At 41.5% G+C, this 20814-nt stretch overlaps 1 protein-coding gene across 1 annotated transcript; it reads right to left on the minus strand.

The window, feature by feature from the left end:
• Positions 1–446: 446 nt before the first annotated feature.
• LOC145164565 (uncharacterized) lies at positions 447–1205 on the minus strand. Its single transcript, XM_079083277.1, has one exon. It carries the CDS (start codon positions 1203–1205, stop codon positions 447–449), a length of 759 nt encoding a protein of 252 aa, XP_078939403.1.
• Between the last annotated feature and the right edge of the window lie 19609 nt (positions 1206–20814).

The following is a 20814-nucleotide window of genomic DNA, read 5'->3' on the forward strand; positions in this document are numbered from 1 at the left end:
AAAGTAAAAACAAACAAGAAAGGGCAATTTTGCCATTTTATATTATTTCAGTTTCATTTTCTGCCAACCAAACATAATATGAAATTTGATTCAAATTTCATTGATGCCAACCAAACAGAATATAAAATTGGATTGCAATTTCTGACAGATTCTAATTCTTTAACATATTCCAATTCCTTCAAAAGCATTCTACGAACCAAACGTCAACTATACAGTTTGGAAGTTCTCTTATGAGATTTTCTCATATATTAGGAATACAATTTTTCTCCATTAAAAAAAACAGCTAACATATAATATAACACTAATCATTGTAATCTTAAATCTACAAATTTTAATTACAAGCATCATTTTTTGCCTCCGGTTATTCTCATCGAAACAGATTTACATAAATCACTTAATTCAATTTTTGAAAATCAATTAGAGTTAAAGAATTGCTTTTGGCTATTCTAGAATGGAAGCATCTTCGCCATTCCATTGACATTTGTGAACAGCCCTACTTGCCTATAAGGTAGAAACGATTTCCGCTTTCCGACTTCATTTTCTGCTCTTTTTCGCACGTAAAATAGCTCATGAACGGGAGTTTGAGCCTTCAACTTCCCGGCGACTTTGGAAACCTCACCGGAATTCCTCTTTTGCTTAGGAGTTAACAACACCACAGGATCCTTCCCTTCACTGTTGCTTCGCCGGAGCATATACCGGAGCTTCCACTTCTTCAATAGAGACCCCGTAGAACTGCTCTTCTTGATTTTAGTCATAACAGGTGACGATCCACCTTCCGTCTTAGGCCTCCACACACAGTAAGTTCCAGAGGGTAGAACTTCCAATTCGTCGGCTTCTGATGATGAACACGATGAAGATTCTTCTGGTTCATCAATGAACAGCTTCTGTAATGAACTGGTGATAGAATCAGAAGCATGAATCTCATTATCCTTCGATTTAACTTCATCTTTCACGAGAAGAGCGCGATTGAAAATAGGAAAAACATTCCAACCTCGCGAATCGATCTCTTTTGCTGAAACTTCTTCTTCACTTAAATCCAATGAGAATCTAAAATCGTCTTCATCGGAATCCCCAAATTCGTTAAATCGAGCTGCCTGTTCTTCACGGATGACTTTGGCGATAGCCATGGATGTTGAAGTATCAGAAGTGTAGAAACTGAAGCTAGAACTGGATCCAGAACCTTCGATGTCCCCCTGTTGTTCCATTTTGATGAAAAATCCAGTGATTTTTTGGTGTTTTTATGTGAACAAGTGGATGAATGAGATGAAGAAATAGATAGGAGAGGGTATTTATAGAGATGGGTTTACTTGGCTCCAAAGGCGTGAGTATTAATTTTTCACTTTTCTTTTTCTCTTCTAGAAGAAGAGAATCGAGTCACAGCTTACATAATCGTTTACGTAATTAATAAAATAAAGCAAGTTGTTAATTCTATTTTCCCCTTTGGCTCTATGCATGATTTTTGGGCTAATAATTAATTTAGATAAAATACTTGATGATCAGAAATATTTTAGTACAAAGGGTTAGTTAAATTTAGGACTTTATTTTTTAGTTAATTGATATATTCTATATATACATGTAAATGGAAAAATAATAATCATTATAGCTATGAAAAATTGAAAACTTTGTATATATGAGTTATATATTTTTTTTATTATAAATAGAAATAAAATGAATATTAATGGATGGTTCTATTACACCAGCTGGAACTTACATGTGAAAATAATGTTTCGCACACTTAATGGTCTTAATTACCTACTATTATTTATATTCTTTACATATTTCCAGGAATTCTATAATGTTAAAACCATGAAATAAAGTTACTACGGCTACACAAATCGAAAGCGGCAACTTGACTTTTGAATCAAAACCGGTGATTTGACAAAAAAAAAAATTAATAAATAAAAAAAAATTATAAACAACTATCATATTAAATAGCGAAAGTGTTTATCTAGTCTCATTTGTTTTAAAAATGTCTTTTATTATTATTTCCAGGTGTGAGACCCCGTATGTTATACGAGTTTCATAAAACAAAAAATTAAATAAGAAAATTTAAACAAAAATTTATTAGAATTTGAAATTTTAGATTTGAAATTTAAAATTTAAAATTTAATTTTAAAAGGAAACATATTAAATACTATATGAGTAATAATATTGTAATTTGTTGGTTATTTTCAATTAAGACAATTATTAATTGATGTGTAATATGATGTCTTAATTAAGAAAAGATAAAAAAAAATGAGAAAATGACAAATGAAAAAAACATTTATTAAAAAATATCAAAAAATGACATGTGTCCAAGTTAATGAAAGAGTGACATGTGGCAAAATTATTTTCATTTATTAATGATTATTATTATTATTATTATTATTATTATTATTTATACGGTCAACTCACAGAGAAGTTGATGGTGATTATTAATCCTATGATTTTGATGTTGGAGTAATGGTAGGGTTAGGTCAGGGCAACTCTCCAAGAATAGGATAAGTTTGAAAAAATGGGGTTTTGCATTTTAGGGACTGAATGAATGTTATTTAAGATTTTTTTCTTATAAATTTAGCAAAGACAGATGTCCTGCTATCACATACCTTGAATTGTCTCCAAATGAGATGAATTTCTCTATTTCTACTAATAAATTTTAGAGGTGATGTTCTTCATCTCTAAATAACTCCTCATTCAAAGATAACTCGTTGGTTTTTCTATGATTTTGACTCTTTATGATTCAATCAACAGGGGAATGTTAGAAAGTTTAATTATTGATGGGGATTTAGTGATTTATGATGAAGACTTTGTTGTTTTGATTAAGAGATATGATGATTTCGTTTTGGAAAACATACTTAGGGTAAAACATAAAGGATTTGTAAACTTAAGGTTTTATTTTCAAATTTGATGTCATACATACTTTTTTTTTTTGAAAATTTGTACACTTAATGGTAAAAATGGAAAACACATACACATTGGCAAAGTGTAGGCATTAACACACCTAAAATTGTCAAATGGACAAAACCATCATATTTTGACAAACTTAAGGACTTTTATGTCAAAAGCCCTAAATATAACCACAAATTTTATATTATCTAAATAACAATCATTTTCTATAGAAATAAAAGATATGTGAGAGTGTAATATCATTTTTTTAACAATTTGTAATGTCATTTTTAGGTCGATATGGTAGGCTTGTGGATTATTGCTACGAGCTTGATATTTGTAGACGTTGATCTCATTTTTCTTCTGATTAGGTTTAGCATATTGTTGGGCCTAATCTTTTAGATATTCATCACTTGAGATATGATGCTCTGATTGGCAACAGGCCAGGTCAATTAGGGTGTGTAATACCTCGATTACATGGATCAAGATTTTCTTTGTTGAATGAATATTTAAATTGTGCTTATCTTTTTAAGTTATTGTTGAACTAGATATTGAGGGAGAGTCATAGTTGTAGGTTTCAAATCCATAAGGATTTGTTGTGGTGGTGGAAAATGATGGTGATGGGGTGGAAGCGATGAAGAAATAAGAGTAAAGGGTAAGTGGCGGATGAATGAATTTATGGAGTAGTAGAACCAAAAAAAATACTCAACATATACTTGTAGTTACTAGGGGTGAGCATGGTAAAAAAAGCGTAAGGATGGAGAATTGAACGTACAACCTCATGAATAAATAGACAACGACTTAACCAACAAACAAGAAATGTATTTGAGCTTATAAATGATATGCATATAGGTAACACTCATGTTTCGGGTATTTGTTATAGAGATTCGATTTATAAATTTATATGCAAAATTGGTCCCTACGCAGGACGTATGTGATAGGTACGCCAGGCGTAGGTCATTTAATATTGATCGCGGGTTCCCTTGAGTACACAGGGCGTACGCGCTAGGTACGCATGGCGTGCTTATGCAGGTCCCAAACCCTAATTTTTAGGGTTTGACCCTATTTAAACACCTTAAGACCTCAAGGCCCGTTCATAACCACCCTTCACTCTCCCTCTTTATGTTATTTCGAAACCTTAGCCACCTTGTGAGGTTCTTGAGCTCTTAGAGTCAAACTTGTGTTTTGATACATTTTGAAGAAGAAGAAGGAGTCCATTGGTGAGGTGTTGGGAGCTTGGAGCTTGTGAATCCAGACTTGATTTTTCATTTAGCATCTTCTAGAGGTATAAAGCTCTAAACTTTATGGCTCTTTAGTGTAGATCTAGTTTTGGGTTATCTTTTGGGCATGTTTTGGTCCCATGGCTGGGATTTTGTGAGTAGAAGTTACTCCAGAAACTTTGAGCATCATTTCTAGCCATTTTTAAGTTTGATAAGTCATAAAAATCAGATCTTGAGGGTTGTAGTCCACCCATGCATGAATTTTTGGTCTTTTTATGAAGTTATGAACCTAGGGATTAGTTTTTGGTCCTACTAAGCCATGCACATGCTTAATGTTACCAACTTTATCAATTAAAACCTTCCCAAGAGTTAGATCTATGAATTGGACGTTTTGACTTTAAGCATTAAGAGCTTAATGTTAAGTTTTGGTCATCAGTGTAGTATGCTGGGTGTACCCTCTAGGTACGCATGGTGTAACGGGTTAAGCCCGGTTTCCTTTTCTGTTGAAGCCCAATACACAGGGCGTTATAGGGTGGTATGCATTGTGTACTCACCAGAAGGCCATTTGGGCCATTTTGGGTCTTTGGTCATTATGGGTTTGGGCCATGGTTAGATGGGTCAAGTAGTGGAAGGATCACTACAAGAAAAACATGATTTTGCTAGGGAATGTTACTATGGAACGTATTTTCTGTTGGGTTTTGAGCATTCTAACACTCCTATGGTGTACATGCAACCCTATAAACCTTGGATCTATGTTTTCTCTATTATACATGCAAATATTAACTATTCCAAGGTTTCATCCTAACTAGCATATTATGAAGCACCTATACTACAAAGTTCTAGTTAGATGACATACCTTTTGATGTAGCTTGATGTCTTCAAGCTTTAAGAGCTTAGCCCCAATAGTGTGGAAGCCTCAAATGGAATCACAAATCACCAAAACACCTTGGAAGAACTTGAGAGAATATGTATGCACACTAAAATCGGCCCACTCTTATTTTCACACACTTGTGCCAATTTTGTGAGCCAAGGACCCCTTTATATATTATGGAGGATTAGGGTTACATCCATGTAAACCCTAATACCCATGACCTTTCATTTACATAGGATCCATGGGTTAAAAGCTCCATGGACCATCCATGAAAGCTTAGCCCAACCTAAATGAACTTGGCCCATTCCATATATATAAGAGTCCATATTTAATTAGTTTTTTTATCACTTAATTAATTCTAAATTAATTCTTGATCAATACTAATTAAATAATATGATTCCATATTAATATATTAGAACTTATAATATATTAATATAAATCATAAATATACTATTCTCAAAAGACTATCCATATAAATTGTGCCGGTGAAGTGCAACCCAAATGGACCATGCCGGGTCGGGTCAAGTACATACCAAATATAGTTATGGACTTAGACATTAATCCAACATTTTCGTTGTTAATCTGCAATGGATCGTGCTATGGAATGTCGTTCCATAGAAATGTTGCTACCACATTGTCTACAGATTTTATTTCTGGTAGCGAGAGTGGGAGTTGCTAGGGAAAATGCTACCGACTCCATATCCGTTGGTATTATGCTACCGATAGTGCTATGGAACAAAAATTCGTAGCAATTTTCCAACGTCATTTGTTACCAAATCACTTTCCGTTGTACTGCTGCTATGAAATTCATCATCGTGGTTACTATGCAACGAAGTTTGTGACGGAAACCAATTCCATAGTTGAATTGCTACGGAGGTACCATTCGTAGGTATTTGCTAAGGAATTCTGCTATGGAATATGATTTCGTTTGCTTGTTTTGCTATGGAACAAAACGCGTAGCTAATATGTGATGGCATTTGTTGGGATGTTGTATGCTTAATTAATCTTCTTATACTATGGATGAATTATTATTATGATCAATGGAATTTGTAAGATATGGTTTGAATGAAATGTTTTTGAATCGGTAATATGTGGCATAAACTAATGGATAAAAAATGTAAAAATGAATTATAAAGTAGATATTGCTGGCAAGCAGATTCGAACTTAAGCTTATGCTAGAAAAGGGCGCGGTTAAGCCAGTTGTGCTAATCAAGTTGTGTATAATTTCTTGAAAACATAGTAAATAATGAATAATTAACAACGAATTCATTACAAAGTTATTTTTAATTACATTAACCGGGCATGTTAAAGTATATATAATCTATGTAGATTAATTTTCCTTAATAACGAATTCATTACAAACTTATTTTTAATTACATTAACTATACTTCATCACAAAAATAACATGGGTTTTACGTATACTTCATCCTAATCAAACAACAAAGCAAGCAAAAATGACTAAAATTCCCTTTTAACAGAACGATGTAAACATAAAACCAAAATAAAATTATAGTAATACTATACAACTTCATATACAATACAATAAGAACACTAATATTCAATGTCCATTATATTATCAACAATTAATATTTTTAAGAAATATACAAAACCTATCATACTCTACATACCAACGGCAAACCGTGCAATATCTTTGTCGATCCTCATCCTCTTCATGGCCTATTGCCAATGCACCTTTAACAGAATGATGCGAGTCTTCACATTGGAAAGTGATGTTATTCGTTGTAATTCTATGAACGACATCAACAGCCCACAACAACTCTTTGGCACTATCAACAACACCCGTGTACTTCCCATCATCCGGAACTGCCCAACCAAAAATAGGCATCAAGTAATTGTAAACCTAAACATTAAAATATTCATTAATTAATCCAATGTACCCTTTTCACGAAAACAGTAAATATTATACAACACAACACAACTAAATACTAACCCCAAACTACAAACATGCTTTAATTAACTATATATATAATTTAATTTACATATATACCATATATACATACCTTCATCACATTGATGAGGCCCTCTTGAAATGTAGATCATTCTGATATGTGTATTTTTATACATTATATCTTAATATTTTAGCCTTTATTATTCTTATTTAGAACTAAAATGTACTTATAATGCTTTGAATTATAATTTACAGCTATTAGTTGACGATAGAGCGGAAAAGAAAAGATTGGATCGGAAATCGGGCTTAGAAGCTAGAATAAAGAAAATATGCTGAAGACTGCCATTACGCCCAGCGTAGCGTTAAGTACGCTAAGCGTACGGGTGAAATAAGGACTACGCCCCGCGTAGATTTATGTATGCCCAGCGTACTGGGCTTGGTGTCCGAAGTTCCTAATCGCGATGGGATTCTCACTACGCCCAGCGTACACCGAATTACGCCCAACGTACGTAAGTCGGTTCCAAAGGTTATAAAAAGCGAATATTGGCCAACCAGAAGGGGGAATTCGACTACCATCGTTCCTTAGTCGACAAGTAACATATATTTGGCCGTTTTGAGGGTCTAGAAGGCGGCCGGAAGGCCGTTAAGCTGACAGGAGCGAAGATCTGAAGGATTAGAGAGCGAATTCGTGTCGGTAATCATGTGGTTTGTTAATGTGACCATGCTTAGCATTCCGCTGTGATACTACTATGTTTTACTTTCTGATTTTGGTGTCAAAACCAATTGCTTGAGTTTATGATTAGATAAAACCTTGATTTGTGGATTAATTGCTATATTGGATTGTTTGATTTATGTTTAATTTATCTTGCCAAGCTTGTTAAAAGATCCTTATGTGTTAATGATAATTATTTTATGTTAATTGTTAAGTATATTGAGTTGTATGAACATCTGCTTGATTGCTTGTCTCTTATGATTTTGATGACCATCAAGATTATATGTCTAGGAATAACGAACGTGAAACTAGGGTTAACTAGGAAATAAGTAAGTTAATGTGTGAGCCTTGTGTGACGAACCATCACCAAGAGGTTAATTGAATTAGTAATTTAATAAACTATTATTACAAGTCTTGCTTGATACGAACTAAACACTAGGAAGCATGTTAGTTTAACCAATTGATCACTGTTTAAATTGACTTGTTTGCTAAAGGATTAGTAATAGCGAATGTAAATCTAATCATTTTAGAAATCGGTGAACATGCATAAATGAATTTGTGTATGCAATTGTCTATGCTTTTAAGGTGTAATTTGTCTAAACCAAAGTACCTGAAGAGATTTGTCTTCCTGTCAGTTTATCGAGATTTGCTATTAGTTATTCGTTTGAGATTTAATAAACATTTCTTTATTCCTTTCGTGTGTTTTGTAACCTATAATCAAATATTTTAAATTAATTCACTACCGTTCCCCTTGAGTTCGACACCCTTGCTTATCAAAGCTATACTATACTCGATCGGGTTCACTGCCTGTAAGGTGTGGTTTAGATGCGATAAATTAAGACTTATAAATAAAAAACTAGTGAATTAAAAATACACAAGCAAATAAATTTCCTCAAGATGATCTTCATCTGCTGCTTGTTTCAACAAAGTCATTCCTAAATCAAAATTGCCATAATAAAAGCACTCATCCTGTTGACAGAATAACAATATCAATATATAACATCACTGACACTAAATATTAATAAATGGTATAGATTACATATAATTACTGAAACTACACATACAATTCCTTGTTTGAACATGGCTTCAATGTTATTATGCAATGCACATGTGTGTATAAATAAACCAGCTTTTAGATTTTTGGGACCCATTCCTTCAAACATGTCAATGCATGCTGTTCTGTACACTTGAGGATCACCCCCTGCTTCATACATCTTCTTTGAACTTCAAAAATTTAAATACACAGTAAATAACAAACAAATAAAGTTTTATTTCATCAAACATACATTCATTAGTTGATGTTTATTGAGAATTACCAAAGTCTTGCAGAGACGATGTCTTTCGCAGATTTTGACCCTAATACTACAAATATCCGACTCAAAAGCTCTAGTGGGAGATCATCTAACGAATGACGACTTCTAGTATTCTACATTCTACTTACAAAATACACATTGGAGTAGTTGATTTCAATTTTTTTAAAAAATTAAGCGTAACTATGAAAGACAGTGTAACAGGGTATGGAAAAAAACTTACTTTGTGCTGATCTGGTCGAGAGGAGTACATGAGTCTCTATTATCAGAGTACAATCCCATGAATCACATAATGCGTAAATATGGTGTGCGTGTGATGTGCAGCTACCGCGCTGACTCCTTCCCCTTCGATGAAGAGGTACCTGAAACAAACTGAAAACTGTAAGCACAAAGCTTAGTGAGTTCCCCCACCATACCACATAGCATACATAATACGTACTGCCAGGCATATCTGGGTGCCTGACCTACCCCTTCAGTCTTCTCGACCAGTAACCTTGCCTAGCATGCCTGGGTGCTGGCCTACCCCTTCGGTCCTCTCGACCGGTAACCTTGCCTAGCATATCTGGGTGCTGACCTACCCCTTCAGTCCTCTCGACCGGTCTTCGGGGACTATTTCACCCCTACTACTATCGCATAAAATCATAACACATAGCATAAAGTGTCTAACACGACTGGGTACTAACTACCCCTTCGGTCCTTTCGACCGGTACCGAGGTCTATCCTACCCCTCCTATCATATATCACATAGCATCATAGCATACTAGCATGTAAGCATAACAGATAACACATACCAGACAATTATCACAAAGACAATTATCTCATCTATAACTCATACTAGTGGGCCGGTCTTGGTGCCTTAGACCCACTTCTACTGGAAGGTAACTCACCTCGATGTCGTGTAGTATATGCACAGTCCTCGGCACGGGAATCAACTCGTCTCTACTCCTCAATCCCTACACAACGACCGTTTTCCGATTACTAATGCATACTCATAACCCTTACAAGGGTCAACCCAAATCCAAGTCAAAGTCAAGATCAAAGTCATCTTTGGTCAAAGTCAACATCCAGTTGACTTGACTCGCCGAGTTGGTCTACCAACTCGTCGAGTCCCCATTCTTTCAAAATGATACACTCCCCGACTCTACTCGTCGAGTCTAGCAAGAACTCGATGAGTTCACCTTCAACCATAACATCAGGACCATCTTCAACCGACTCGCCGAGTTCATCCTTGAACTCGTCGAGTTCATCTTCATCATATGAATGTGTCTAGTCTATGACTCGCCGAGTTCTATGAATAACTCGTCGAGTCCGTCTTCATGAGTTGGGAGATTGCCTTGGACTCGCTGAGTCTATTCATACACTCGCCGAGTCCTATGATTTCCAGTTCCAAAACAAACCCCTAACAGGCTGAGTGTTCCTTCCACTCAACCAAAACCATTTCCAGAAGTCCTTTTAGGGGAAAAGTGTCCCGACTCGCCGAGTCACCCAAGTGACTCGCTGAGTCCCTCTTTGTCCAAAACTATACAGTCGATTATAATGGGTCTTAACGCGTCAAAACCATATATCTGGCCTCCTAGGGTCCATTTTATACGTAAAGCTTCAAACTTGATGTACATGCATGGGGCCTTTGCCTAAAAAAGCCATGAAAAGGGTTTATATGATGCATGGGTCTCCAATGGCCATAAAGTTGGCACCTTTATGCTATGGGAACCCTCACTGGTTCCAAATTTGAAGTCCTTATTCCAAAATCGTGGTTGCATCCAAACATGGCTCCAAAATGGCTTCCAAAATCCCTAAGTTACTCCAAAAAGAGTATCTAATGAAAGAAGAAGCAAGGTCTTGACTTTTTACCTCCTATAAACAGGAAATGAAGAAAAACCTCTGGATCTCCTTGCTCCTTCTGAAATCCCAAGCTCCTTCTTCTTCTCTTCAACCTTTTAACTTGCACAATATGGCGCAAAAAGCTCAAAATCACTCAAAAAGGGTTTACGGTTTCAATCTAGGGTTTCTCTGAGTTGGGAGGGTGATGGAGGCTGGTTTGGGACGAGATAAAGTGTTTAAATAGGGTGCAAACCCTAAATATTAGTGTTTTGTCCAGACAGCTCCTACTCGTCGAGTCGGTCTTCCGACTCATCGAGTAGGTCACTTAAACCCCCGATCAAAATTTGAGTCTACTCGACGAGTTGGGCCTCCAAGTCGCCGAGTCCCAGAGTGAATTGCAACAATTCTTGAATTTAAATACGTACCAGGAGTCGGGTGCTACAAATCTCCCCCACTTATTTTAGACTTCTTCCTCGAAGTCTGCTGCTGAATCTGGAAAAAGCTCGGGGTAATGTTCCCTCATCTCTTCCTCTTGCTCCCAAGTCCATTCCGACCCCTTGCGGTGCTGCCATTGCACCTTCACCAGCTCCACCTTCTTGTTCCTCAGATCCTTCGACTTCCTGTCGAGGATAGCTACTGGTCGCTCGATGTAATTCAGGCTGTCATCCACCTGAATATCCTCCAAAGGAACCGCTGCCGAGTCGTCCACCAGACACTTCCGTAACTGGGAGACGTGAAAAGTACTATGAATCTGACTGACTTCGGCTGGCAGGTCCAGCCTATACGCCACCTTGCCCACCCGGGCGACAACCCTGAAAGGTATAATGTACCTGGGGCCCAACTTGCCCCACTTACTGAATCAAAAACGCCTTTCCAAGGCGACACCTTCAGGAGGACCATATCCCCGGACTGGAACTCCAAGTCCGAACGACGCTTGTCGGCATAACTTTTCTGCCGACTCTGAGCAGTCTGAAGTCTACTCCTAACCTGCTGAATCCTCTCTGTCGTCTTGAGCACCACTTCGGTGCTCCCCATGACCCTCTGTCCGACTTCACCCCAACATATCGGGGTCCTTCACTTCCTTCCGTACAACATCTCAAAAGGGGGACGATCGATACTCGCGTGATAGCTGTTATTGTAGGAGAACTCCGCTAATGGAAGATAGGTATCCCAACTACCACCGAAGTCTAGAACACATGCCCACAGTATATCCTCTAGGGTTTGGATGGTCCTATCGCTCTGACCATCCGTCTGCGGGTGAAAAGCGGTGCTAAAGTGCAGACAAGTACCCAACTCGTCATGGCTTCAATGTTATTATGCAATGCACATGTGTGTATAAATAAACCAGCTTTTAGATTTTTGGGACCCATTCCTTCAAACATGTCAATGCATTCTGTTCTGTACACTTGAGGATCACCCCCTGCTTCATACATCTTCTTTGAACTTCAAAAATTTAAATACACAGTAAATAACAAACAAATAAAGTTTTATTTCATCAAACATACATTCATTAGTTGATGTTTATTGAGAATTACCAAAGTCTTGCAGAGACGATGTCTTTCGCAGATTTTGACCCTAATACTACAAATATCCGACTCAAAAGCTCTAGTGGGAGATCATCTAACGAATGACGACTTCTAGTATTCTACATTCTACTTACAAAATACACATTGGAGTAGTTGATTTCAATTTTTTTAAAAAATTAAGCGTAACTATGAAAGACAGTGTAACAGGGTATGGAAAAAAACTTACTTTGTGCTGATCTGGTCGAGAGGAGTACATGAGTCTCTATTATCAGAGTACAATCCCATGAATCACATAATGCGTAAATATGGTGTGCGTGTGATGTGCAGCTACCGCGCTGACTCCTTCCCCTTCGATGAAGAGGTACCTGAAACAAACTGAAAACTGTAAGCACAAAGCTTAGTGAGTTCCCCCACCATACCACATAGCATACATAACACGTACTGCCAGGCATATCTGGGTGCCTGACCTACCCCTTCAGTCTTCTCGACCAGTAACCTTGCCTAGCATGCCTGGGTGCTGGCCTACCCCTTCGATCCTCTCGACCGGTAACCTTGCCTAGCATATCTGGGTGCTGACCTACCCCTTCAGTCCTCTCGACCGGTCTTCGGGGACTATTTCACCCCTACTACTATCGCATAAAATCATAACACATAGCATAAAGTGTCTAACACGACTGGGTACTAACTACCCCTTCGGTCCTTTCGACCGGTACCGAGGTCTATCCTACCCCTCCTATCATATATCACATAGCATCATAGCATACTAGCATGTAAGCATAACAGATAACACATACCAGACAATTATCACAAAGACAATTATCTCATCTATAACTCATACTAGTGGGCCGGTCTTGGTGCCTTAGACCCACTTCTACTGGAAGGTAACTCACCTCGATGTCGTGTAGTATATGCACAGTCCTCGGCACGGGAATCAACTCGTCTCTACTCCTCAATCCCTACACAACGACCGTTTTCCGATTACTAATGCATACTCATAACCCTTACAAGGGTCAACCCAAATCCAAGTCAAAGTCAAGATCAAAGTCATCTTTGGTCAAAGTCAACATCCAGTTGACTTGACTCGCCGAGTTGGTCTACCAACTCGTCGAGTCCCCATTCTTTCAAAATGATACACTCCCCGACTCTACTCGTCGAGTCTAGCAAGAACTCGATGAGTTCACCTTCAACCATAACATCAGGACCATCTTCAACCGACTCGCCGAGTTCATCCTTGAACTCGTCGAGTTCATCTTCATCATATGAATGTGTCTAGTCTATGACTCGCCGAGTTCTATGAATAACTCGTCGAGTCCGTCTTCATGAGTTGGGAGATTGCCTTGGACTCGCTGAGTCTATTCATACACTCGCCGAGTCCTATGATTTCCAGTTCCAAAACAAACCCCTAACAGGCTGAGTGTTCCTTCCACTCAACCAAAACCATTTCCATAAGTCCTTTTAGGGGAAAAGTGTCCCGACTCGCCGAGTCTCCCAAGTGACTCGCTGAGTCCCTCTTTGTCCAAAACTATACAGTCGATTATAATGGGTCTTAACGCGTCAAAACCATATATCTGGCCTCCTAGGGTCCATTTTATACGTAAAGCTTCAAACTTGATGTACATGCATGGGGCCTTTGCCTAAAAAAGCCATGAAAAGGGTTTATATGATGCATGGGTCTCCAATGGCCATAAAGTTGGCACCTTTATGCCATGGGAACCCTCACTGGTTCCAAATTTGAAGTCCTTATTCCAAAATCGTGGTTGCATCCAAACATGGCTCCAAAATGGCTTCCAAAATCCCTAAGTTACTCCAAAAAGAGTATCTAATGAAAGAAGAAGCAAGGTCTTGACTTTTTACCTCCTATAAACAGGAAATGAAGAAAAACCTCTGGATCTCCTTGCTCCTTCTGAAATCCCAAGCTCCTTCTTCTTCTCTTCAACCTTTTAACTTGCACAATATGGCGCAAAAAGCTCAAAATCACTCAAAAAGGGTTTACGGTTTCAATCTAGGGTTTCTCTGAGTTGGGAGGGTGATGGAGGCTGGTTTGGGACGAGATAAAGTGTTTAAATAGGGTGCAAACCCTAAATATTAGTGTTTTGTCCAGACAGCTCCTACTCGTCGAGTCGGTCTTCCGACTCATCGAGTAGGTCACTTAAACCCCCGATCAAAATTTGAGTCTACTCGACGAGTTGGGCCTCCAAGTCGCCGAGTCCCAGAGTGAATTGCAACAATTCTTGAATTTAAATACGTACCAGGAGTCGGGTGCTACAAATCTCCCCCACTTATTTTAGACTTCTTCCTCGAAGTCTGCTGCTGAATCTGGAAAAAGCTCGGGGTAATGTTCCCTCATCTCTTCCTCTTGCTCCCAAGTCCATTCCGACCCCTTGCGGTGCTGCCATTGCACCTTCACCAGCTCCACCTTCTTGTTCCTCAGATCCTTCGACTTCCTGTCGAGGATAGCTACTGGTCGCTCGATGTAATTCAGGCTGTCATCCACCTGAATATCCTCCAAAGGAACCGCTGCCGAGTCGTCCACCAGACACTTCCGTAACTGGGAGACGTGAAAAGTACTATGAATCTGACTGACTTCGGCTGGCAGGTCCAGCCTATACGCCACCTTGCCCACCCGGGCGACAACCCTGAAAGGTATAATGTACCTGGGGCCCAACTTGCCCCACTTACTGAATCAAAAACGCCTTTCCAAGGCGACACCTTCAGGAGGACCATATCCCCGGACTGGAACTCCAAGTCCGAACGACGCTTGTCGGCATAACTTTTCTGCCGACTCTGAGCAGTCTGAAGTCTACTCCTAACCTGCTGAATCCTCTCTGTTGTCTTGAGCACCACTTCGGTGCTCCCCATGACCCTCTGTCCGACTTCACCCCAACATATCGGGGTCCTTCACTTCCTTCCGTACAACATCTCAAAAGGGGGACGATCGATACTCGCGTGATAGCTGTTATTGTAGGAGAACTCCGCTAATGGAAGATAGGTATCCCAACTACCACCGAAGTCTAGAACACATGCCCACAGTATATCCTCTAGGGTTTGGATGGTCCTATCGCTCTGACCATCCGTCTGCGGGTGAAAAGCGGTGCTAAAGTGCAGACAAGTACCCAACTCGTCATGGAATTTCTTCCAAAATCTGAAAGTGAACCGAACATCTCTGTCTGAAATCACGGAGACTGGAACTCCGTGTAGAGCTACTACCTCTCGGATGTAGATATCGGCCAACTTCTCGGCCGAGATTCTCTCCTGGATCGGTATGATTTGGGCACTCTTGGTCAACCAATCCACGATGACCCAAATCGAATCCACTCTCCGAGCAGTCCTGGGAAGCTTGGTGATGAAATCCATGGTAATATCTTCCTATTTCCACATGGGAATGTCTAGCGGTTGCATCTTACCGTGAGGCCTCTGGTGCTCGGCCTTGACCTTCCTACAGGGCAGGCATCTCTCGACATACCAGGCTACATCCCGCTTCATGCAGGGCCACCAGTAATGAGGAAGAATATCTCTGTACATCTTCGTCGCCCCAGGATGAATGGAAAATCGGGATTTGTGTGCCTCCTCCATCAGAACCTGACGCACACCCCGTGGTATGGAACCCACACCCTACGGTGTAGAGTCAATAACCCTCGGCTGTCGTAATCGAAGGAGGAAACCTGGCCCACAATACGCTTATTCTTACGATGTTCCTCCTTCATAGCCTCCTGTTGGGCCTCTCGAATCCGCTCCAACAGCAGAGTCACCACGGTCATCCTCATGCAGATGTCTATGATCGGTGCTGCCTTGCGGCTAAGCACATCAGCCACGACATTGGCCTTCCCCGGGTGGTAAAGGATCTCACAATCGTAATCCTTCACCACGTCTAGCCACCGACGCTGTCTCATGTTCAGATTCGGCTGATCCATGAGGTACCTCAAACTCTTGTGGTCTTTGTAGATGGTACATCGGACCCCATAGAGGTAGTGTCGCCAAATCTTGAGGGCGAAGATGACCGCCCCTAACTCCAAATCATGCGCCGGGTAGTTCGCCTCGTGAGGCTTCAGCTGCCTCGAGGCGTAGGCGATGACATGCCCTCTCTGCATAAAAACTGTGCCCAAACCCAAAATAGACGCATCACAATATACCACAAAATCCTCCACACCCTCGGACAGGGCGAGGATTGGCGCCTCACATAGTATATGTCTCAGTGTCTCGAATGCCGCCTGCTGCTCAGGCCCCCAACGAAAGAAAATGGCTTTCTTCGTCAGCCGGGTCAAAGGTACGACTATCTTGGAGAAGTCCTGAATGAATCACCGGTAATAGCCCGCCAATCCGAGGAAACTCCGAATCTCAGATGGAGACTTTGGAACCTCCGATATCATCATGGCCTCCACCTTGGCCGGGTCAACCAATACCCCGTTCTGGTTGACAAGGTGCCCAAGAAACTGCACCTCGCGCAACCAGAACTCGCACTTAGAGAACTTAGCATACAAGCTCTCCCTCCTCAGGGTATCTAACACATCTCGCAAATGTTCCTCATGTTGCTCCTGCGTCTTGGAGTAAACCAAGATGTCTTCAATGAAAAATATCACGGACCGATCTAGCATCGACTTGCACATGCGGTTCATGAGATCCATGAACGCGGCAGGAGCATTGGTGAGCCCGAAGGGCATCACCACGAACTCGTAATAGCCATACTGAGTTCAAAAAGCAGTCTTCTGTACATCCTCCACTCTAACCCTCATCTGGTGGTATCCAGACCGTAGATCAATCTTGGAGAACCAAGATGCTCCCTGAACCTGAGCAAATAAGTCATCTATCCTCGGGAGTGGTTAACGGTTCTTCACTGTTACCTTGTTCAGATCCCTGTAATCTATACACATCCGATGCGACCCATCCTTCTTCTTCACAAATAGTATCGGGGCTCCCCAGGGTGAACTGCTCGGTCTGATAAAACCCTTGTCTAGCAGCTCCTGCAGCTGCGTAGACAACTCCTGCATCTTGGGAGGAGCCAACCAATATTATCGGAGCCGTACCAGGGACTAGGTCGATCCCAAACTCCACTTGTCGCTCCGGGGGTATCCCAGGCAGCTCCTCTAGGAATACATCAGCATAATCTCACACCACGGGTACATCGCTCACCGACGCTTTGCCCGCCTCCCGAGTATCCATGACTAGGCGACGTACCCAACGCAGCCCTGCTGAAGGTAGCGCCTAGCCCTCGCTGCTGAACATAATACTGGTCCATGCTGTGGCCTCTCACCCTGAATCACCAGCTCTCCCCCACCTGGGGTCCTAACACGCACTAATTGCTGTGCGCAGTCTATCACCCCCCCATTGGGGCTAAACCAGTCCATGCCTATAATCACCTTGTTCCCACGCAACGGGATGGGAACCAAGTCTACCAAATAACGCTCCTCGAACAACCTCAAAACACAATCCCTGAAATCCTCTGATGCTCGCACCGATCGATCGTCCGCAATCTCAACCTCTAGGGGCAATCCAACATACACGAAGACTCAGGGAACCTCTTGCTAAGTGCAAGAGAGACAAATGATCGGGTAGCACCCAAATCAAACAACACCTGAACTGGGATACCGTTCACATGGAACGATCCTAATCAAGACATATCACATGGCACATCAATATCATAAGCCGCATAAACTAAAAGATAGGGAGAAGAAATCATACCCGTCACCACATCGGGTGCGGCGCATGCCTCCTCGGTAGTCAACTGGAAGGCTCGACTCCTCACCACTGGAGCCTCTGTCTTGCCCTGCCGGCCATCAGTAATCCGTAGGGTCGCTGGAGCTGGCGCCTTCACTGGCGCTGTTGCTGTCAACTGAGGGCAATTGGCCTTTTTATGGCCTCCCTGGTTGCAGTGGAAACACAACAACTCTGATGTCTGGAAAGTGGGCGCAGGGGTGGTACAATCCCTGCTGAAGTGCCCCTCTTGCCGTACTTGTAGCAGCCCGACGATCCCATCCTGCATACCCCCTCATGGGTCTTGCCGCATTTCCCGCAACGGCCCCGACTCTGTTGGCCCTTCGGCCTAGTATCTGATCCCTTGGGCTTCTTCCCCGAAGCCCTAGTAGCCTACTCTGTCTCAGCCTTCCTCTTCCATATGTGCTCCAGATCAATCTCCCTCTCCCTCTCCCTGGCAATCATGGATTCTAGGGTCGGACACGCTGAGAAGCTGACATGCTCCCGAATATCAGCTCTCAACATGTCGTGATAGCGGGTCCTCCGCATATCCTCGTCTCCCGCATACTGGGGCACCAACAATGCCCTCTCCCGGAACTTGGCGGTAATCTCTGCCACCGTCTTTGTCGTCTACCTCATATCAAGGAAATCCCTGGCCAACTGCTGAAGCTCCACAGTTGGCAAAAACTCAGCCCTGAACCTGGTCACAAAGTCCGACCAAGTCATAACCTCAATAGCTGAGGCTCCCAACGAGTCACCAACCGACTCCCACCAATCCCTGGCCCTATCTCTCAAACAACCTACGACATATCACACCTTCGACCCCTTAGGGCAGAAGCTCGTCAACTGTGCAGACTCAATCTCTGCAGTCTATCTCCTGGCTGCGATGGGGTCCTTAGCCCCATGGAAATCCGGCACACCACTGCCCCTGAAGTCCTTGAAGGACAGTGTGCGTGATCCTGACTGACTGAATGCCATATCGCTCCTGAATGCCCTGAGGCGATCCTCCATCAGCTCTATGATCCCTTCCTTGATCGACCCAAAAATCACTGGGGTCGACTCAAGGATACCTCTCGTGATCTCAGACGCGATGAACTCGCGTAGTCCCTCGTCCACTGGCTCGGAACCTACCCCCGAGCCCGATCCTGAACCGGATCCTGATCCTGAACCTCCCCCTCCATGACGTGTGATCATCACCATTCTGAAACATAACACATAATCGTCAGAATCATACATAAACCTCGGGAGGTCTCATACACTCTACAAGTTTCCTGGTTCTATCTCGGCCCTCCTTGACCCGAGTACGGATCCTCTGCTTTCAGTAGTACGGTCCCATACTACCTTCCACATCTATCCGTACTTTCCTCAAGGATTCCTTTGACTCACCAAGTCCCTTCTACTACCGCTGCACTCTTGCTAATCTCATCCTAGGCTTTCCCTAGGGTAACTCTCCAATCCATTCACCGCCATCAGCTGTGTAAGGAGTTCCTGCTACCCTTACCAAACTACCTCACGAATACCATTACATATTACTAAGACCAGATAATTCTTCTAATGAGAGGTCCTAACCTACAACGGTTGGACTCAGTCAAGAGCTGCGAAGTAGGGCTAGACCTAACCTTCTGAAATTATTCAATCCTCGCAATACATAATGTGATGTATTCATTCATTAGTTAACTAAAGATAGTTAGAACTCCTATTAGCACAAGGAAACAACATTCGGGCATTGAGTAACCCAATCAGACATACTCTATCGAAGCTTTCATATAACTGACTACTCAGTAACATCTTGCAGCTCAAGAGCACATATAGTAGGCATATCATGCATCTTCCTAGATCCTTAGCCCTAATCTAGCATGCAGTTCTCACACATAGGCAATAAGCATATAAGGCATCCTTCCTAGATCCTTAGCCCTAATCTAGCATGCAGTTCTCATAATCCTAGCATATCATAACAAAACATGTATGGGTATCTTGGGGAAAACTTACTTGAGCTCAGCCGGTCACGCACATCACACACCTCCATCTTTCTCAAAACTTCTCACTTTGTCTTTTGGAAAAAAAATTTCTTGTGAAGAATCTTTCAAATCCTCGATTTGAGTTCAGACACCCCTGAAGGTGTGTCCGAATCCCTCAAACCAAGGCTCTGATACCAACTTGTAACATCCTAATTTTTAAGTCTAAAAATTTCGTTTTAATTATTTAACATGTAAAAATTAGTTTACCAAAAACATTGTTAATATCATATATCCATGAAAACATGTATCAATTCATTTTATAAACAGTACTAAAATCAGAGTACAATCCCATGAATCACATAATGCGGAAATCTGGTGTGCGTGTGATGTGCAGCTACCGCGCCGGCTCCTCCCCCTTCGCTGAAGAGGTACCTGAAACAAACTGAAAACTGTAAGCACGAAGCTTAGTGAGTTCCCCCACCATACCACATACCATACATAACACATAATGCCAGGCATATCTGGGTGCCTGACCTACCCCTTCAGTCCTCTCGACCGGTAACCTTGCCTAGCATGCCTGGGTGCTGGCCTACCCCTTCGCTCCTCTCGACCGGTAACCTTTCCTAGCATATCTGGGTGCTGGCCTACCCCTTCAGTCCTCTCGACTGGTCTTCGGGGACTATTTTACCCCTACTACTATCGCATAAAATCATAACACATTGCATAAGGTGTCTAACACGACTGGGTACTAACTACCCCTTCGGTCCTTTCGACCGGTACCAAGGTCTATGAAGGGTTTTGCCATTTCTCACAAGTCCATGTTAGTGTGCCGGTTAACCACACATGCTCCACTAACGACTTTGAGAATGCAAATATCACAATTGCTATCCCCTTAAAATCTACTTAGTGAAAGCGTTTCCTCACCATCATTTTC

This window comes from Lactuca virosa, chromosome 3 (assembly GCF_052849685.1).
Source record: "Lactuca virosa cultivar CGN04683 chromosome 3, Lactuca_virosa_CGN04683_v6, whole genome shotgun sequence".
NCBI classification, from domain to species: Eukaryota; Viridiplantae; Streptophyta; class Magnoliopsida; order Asterales; family Asteraceae; genus Lactuca; species Lactuca virosa.

Excerpts from the sequence above, each read along its gene's own strand:
- LOC145164565 (XM_079083277.1), bottom strand. The coding sequence starts at position 1,205 with ATGGAACAACAGGGGGACATCGAAGGTTCTGGATCCAGTTCTAGCTTC.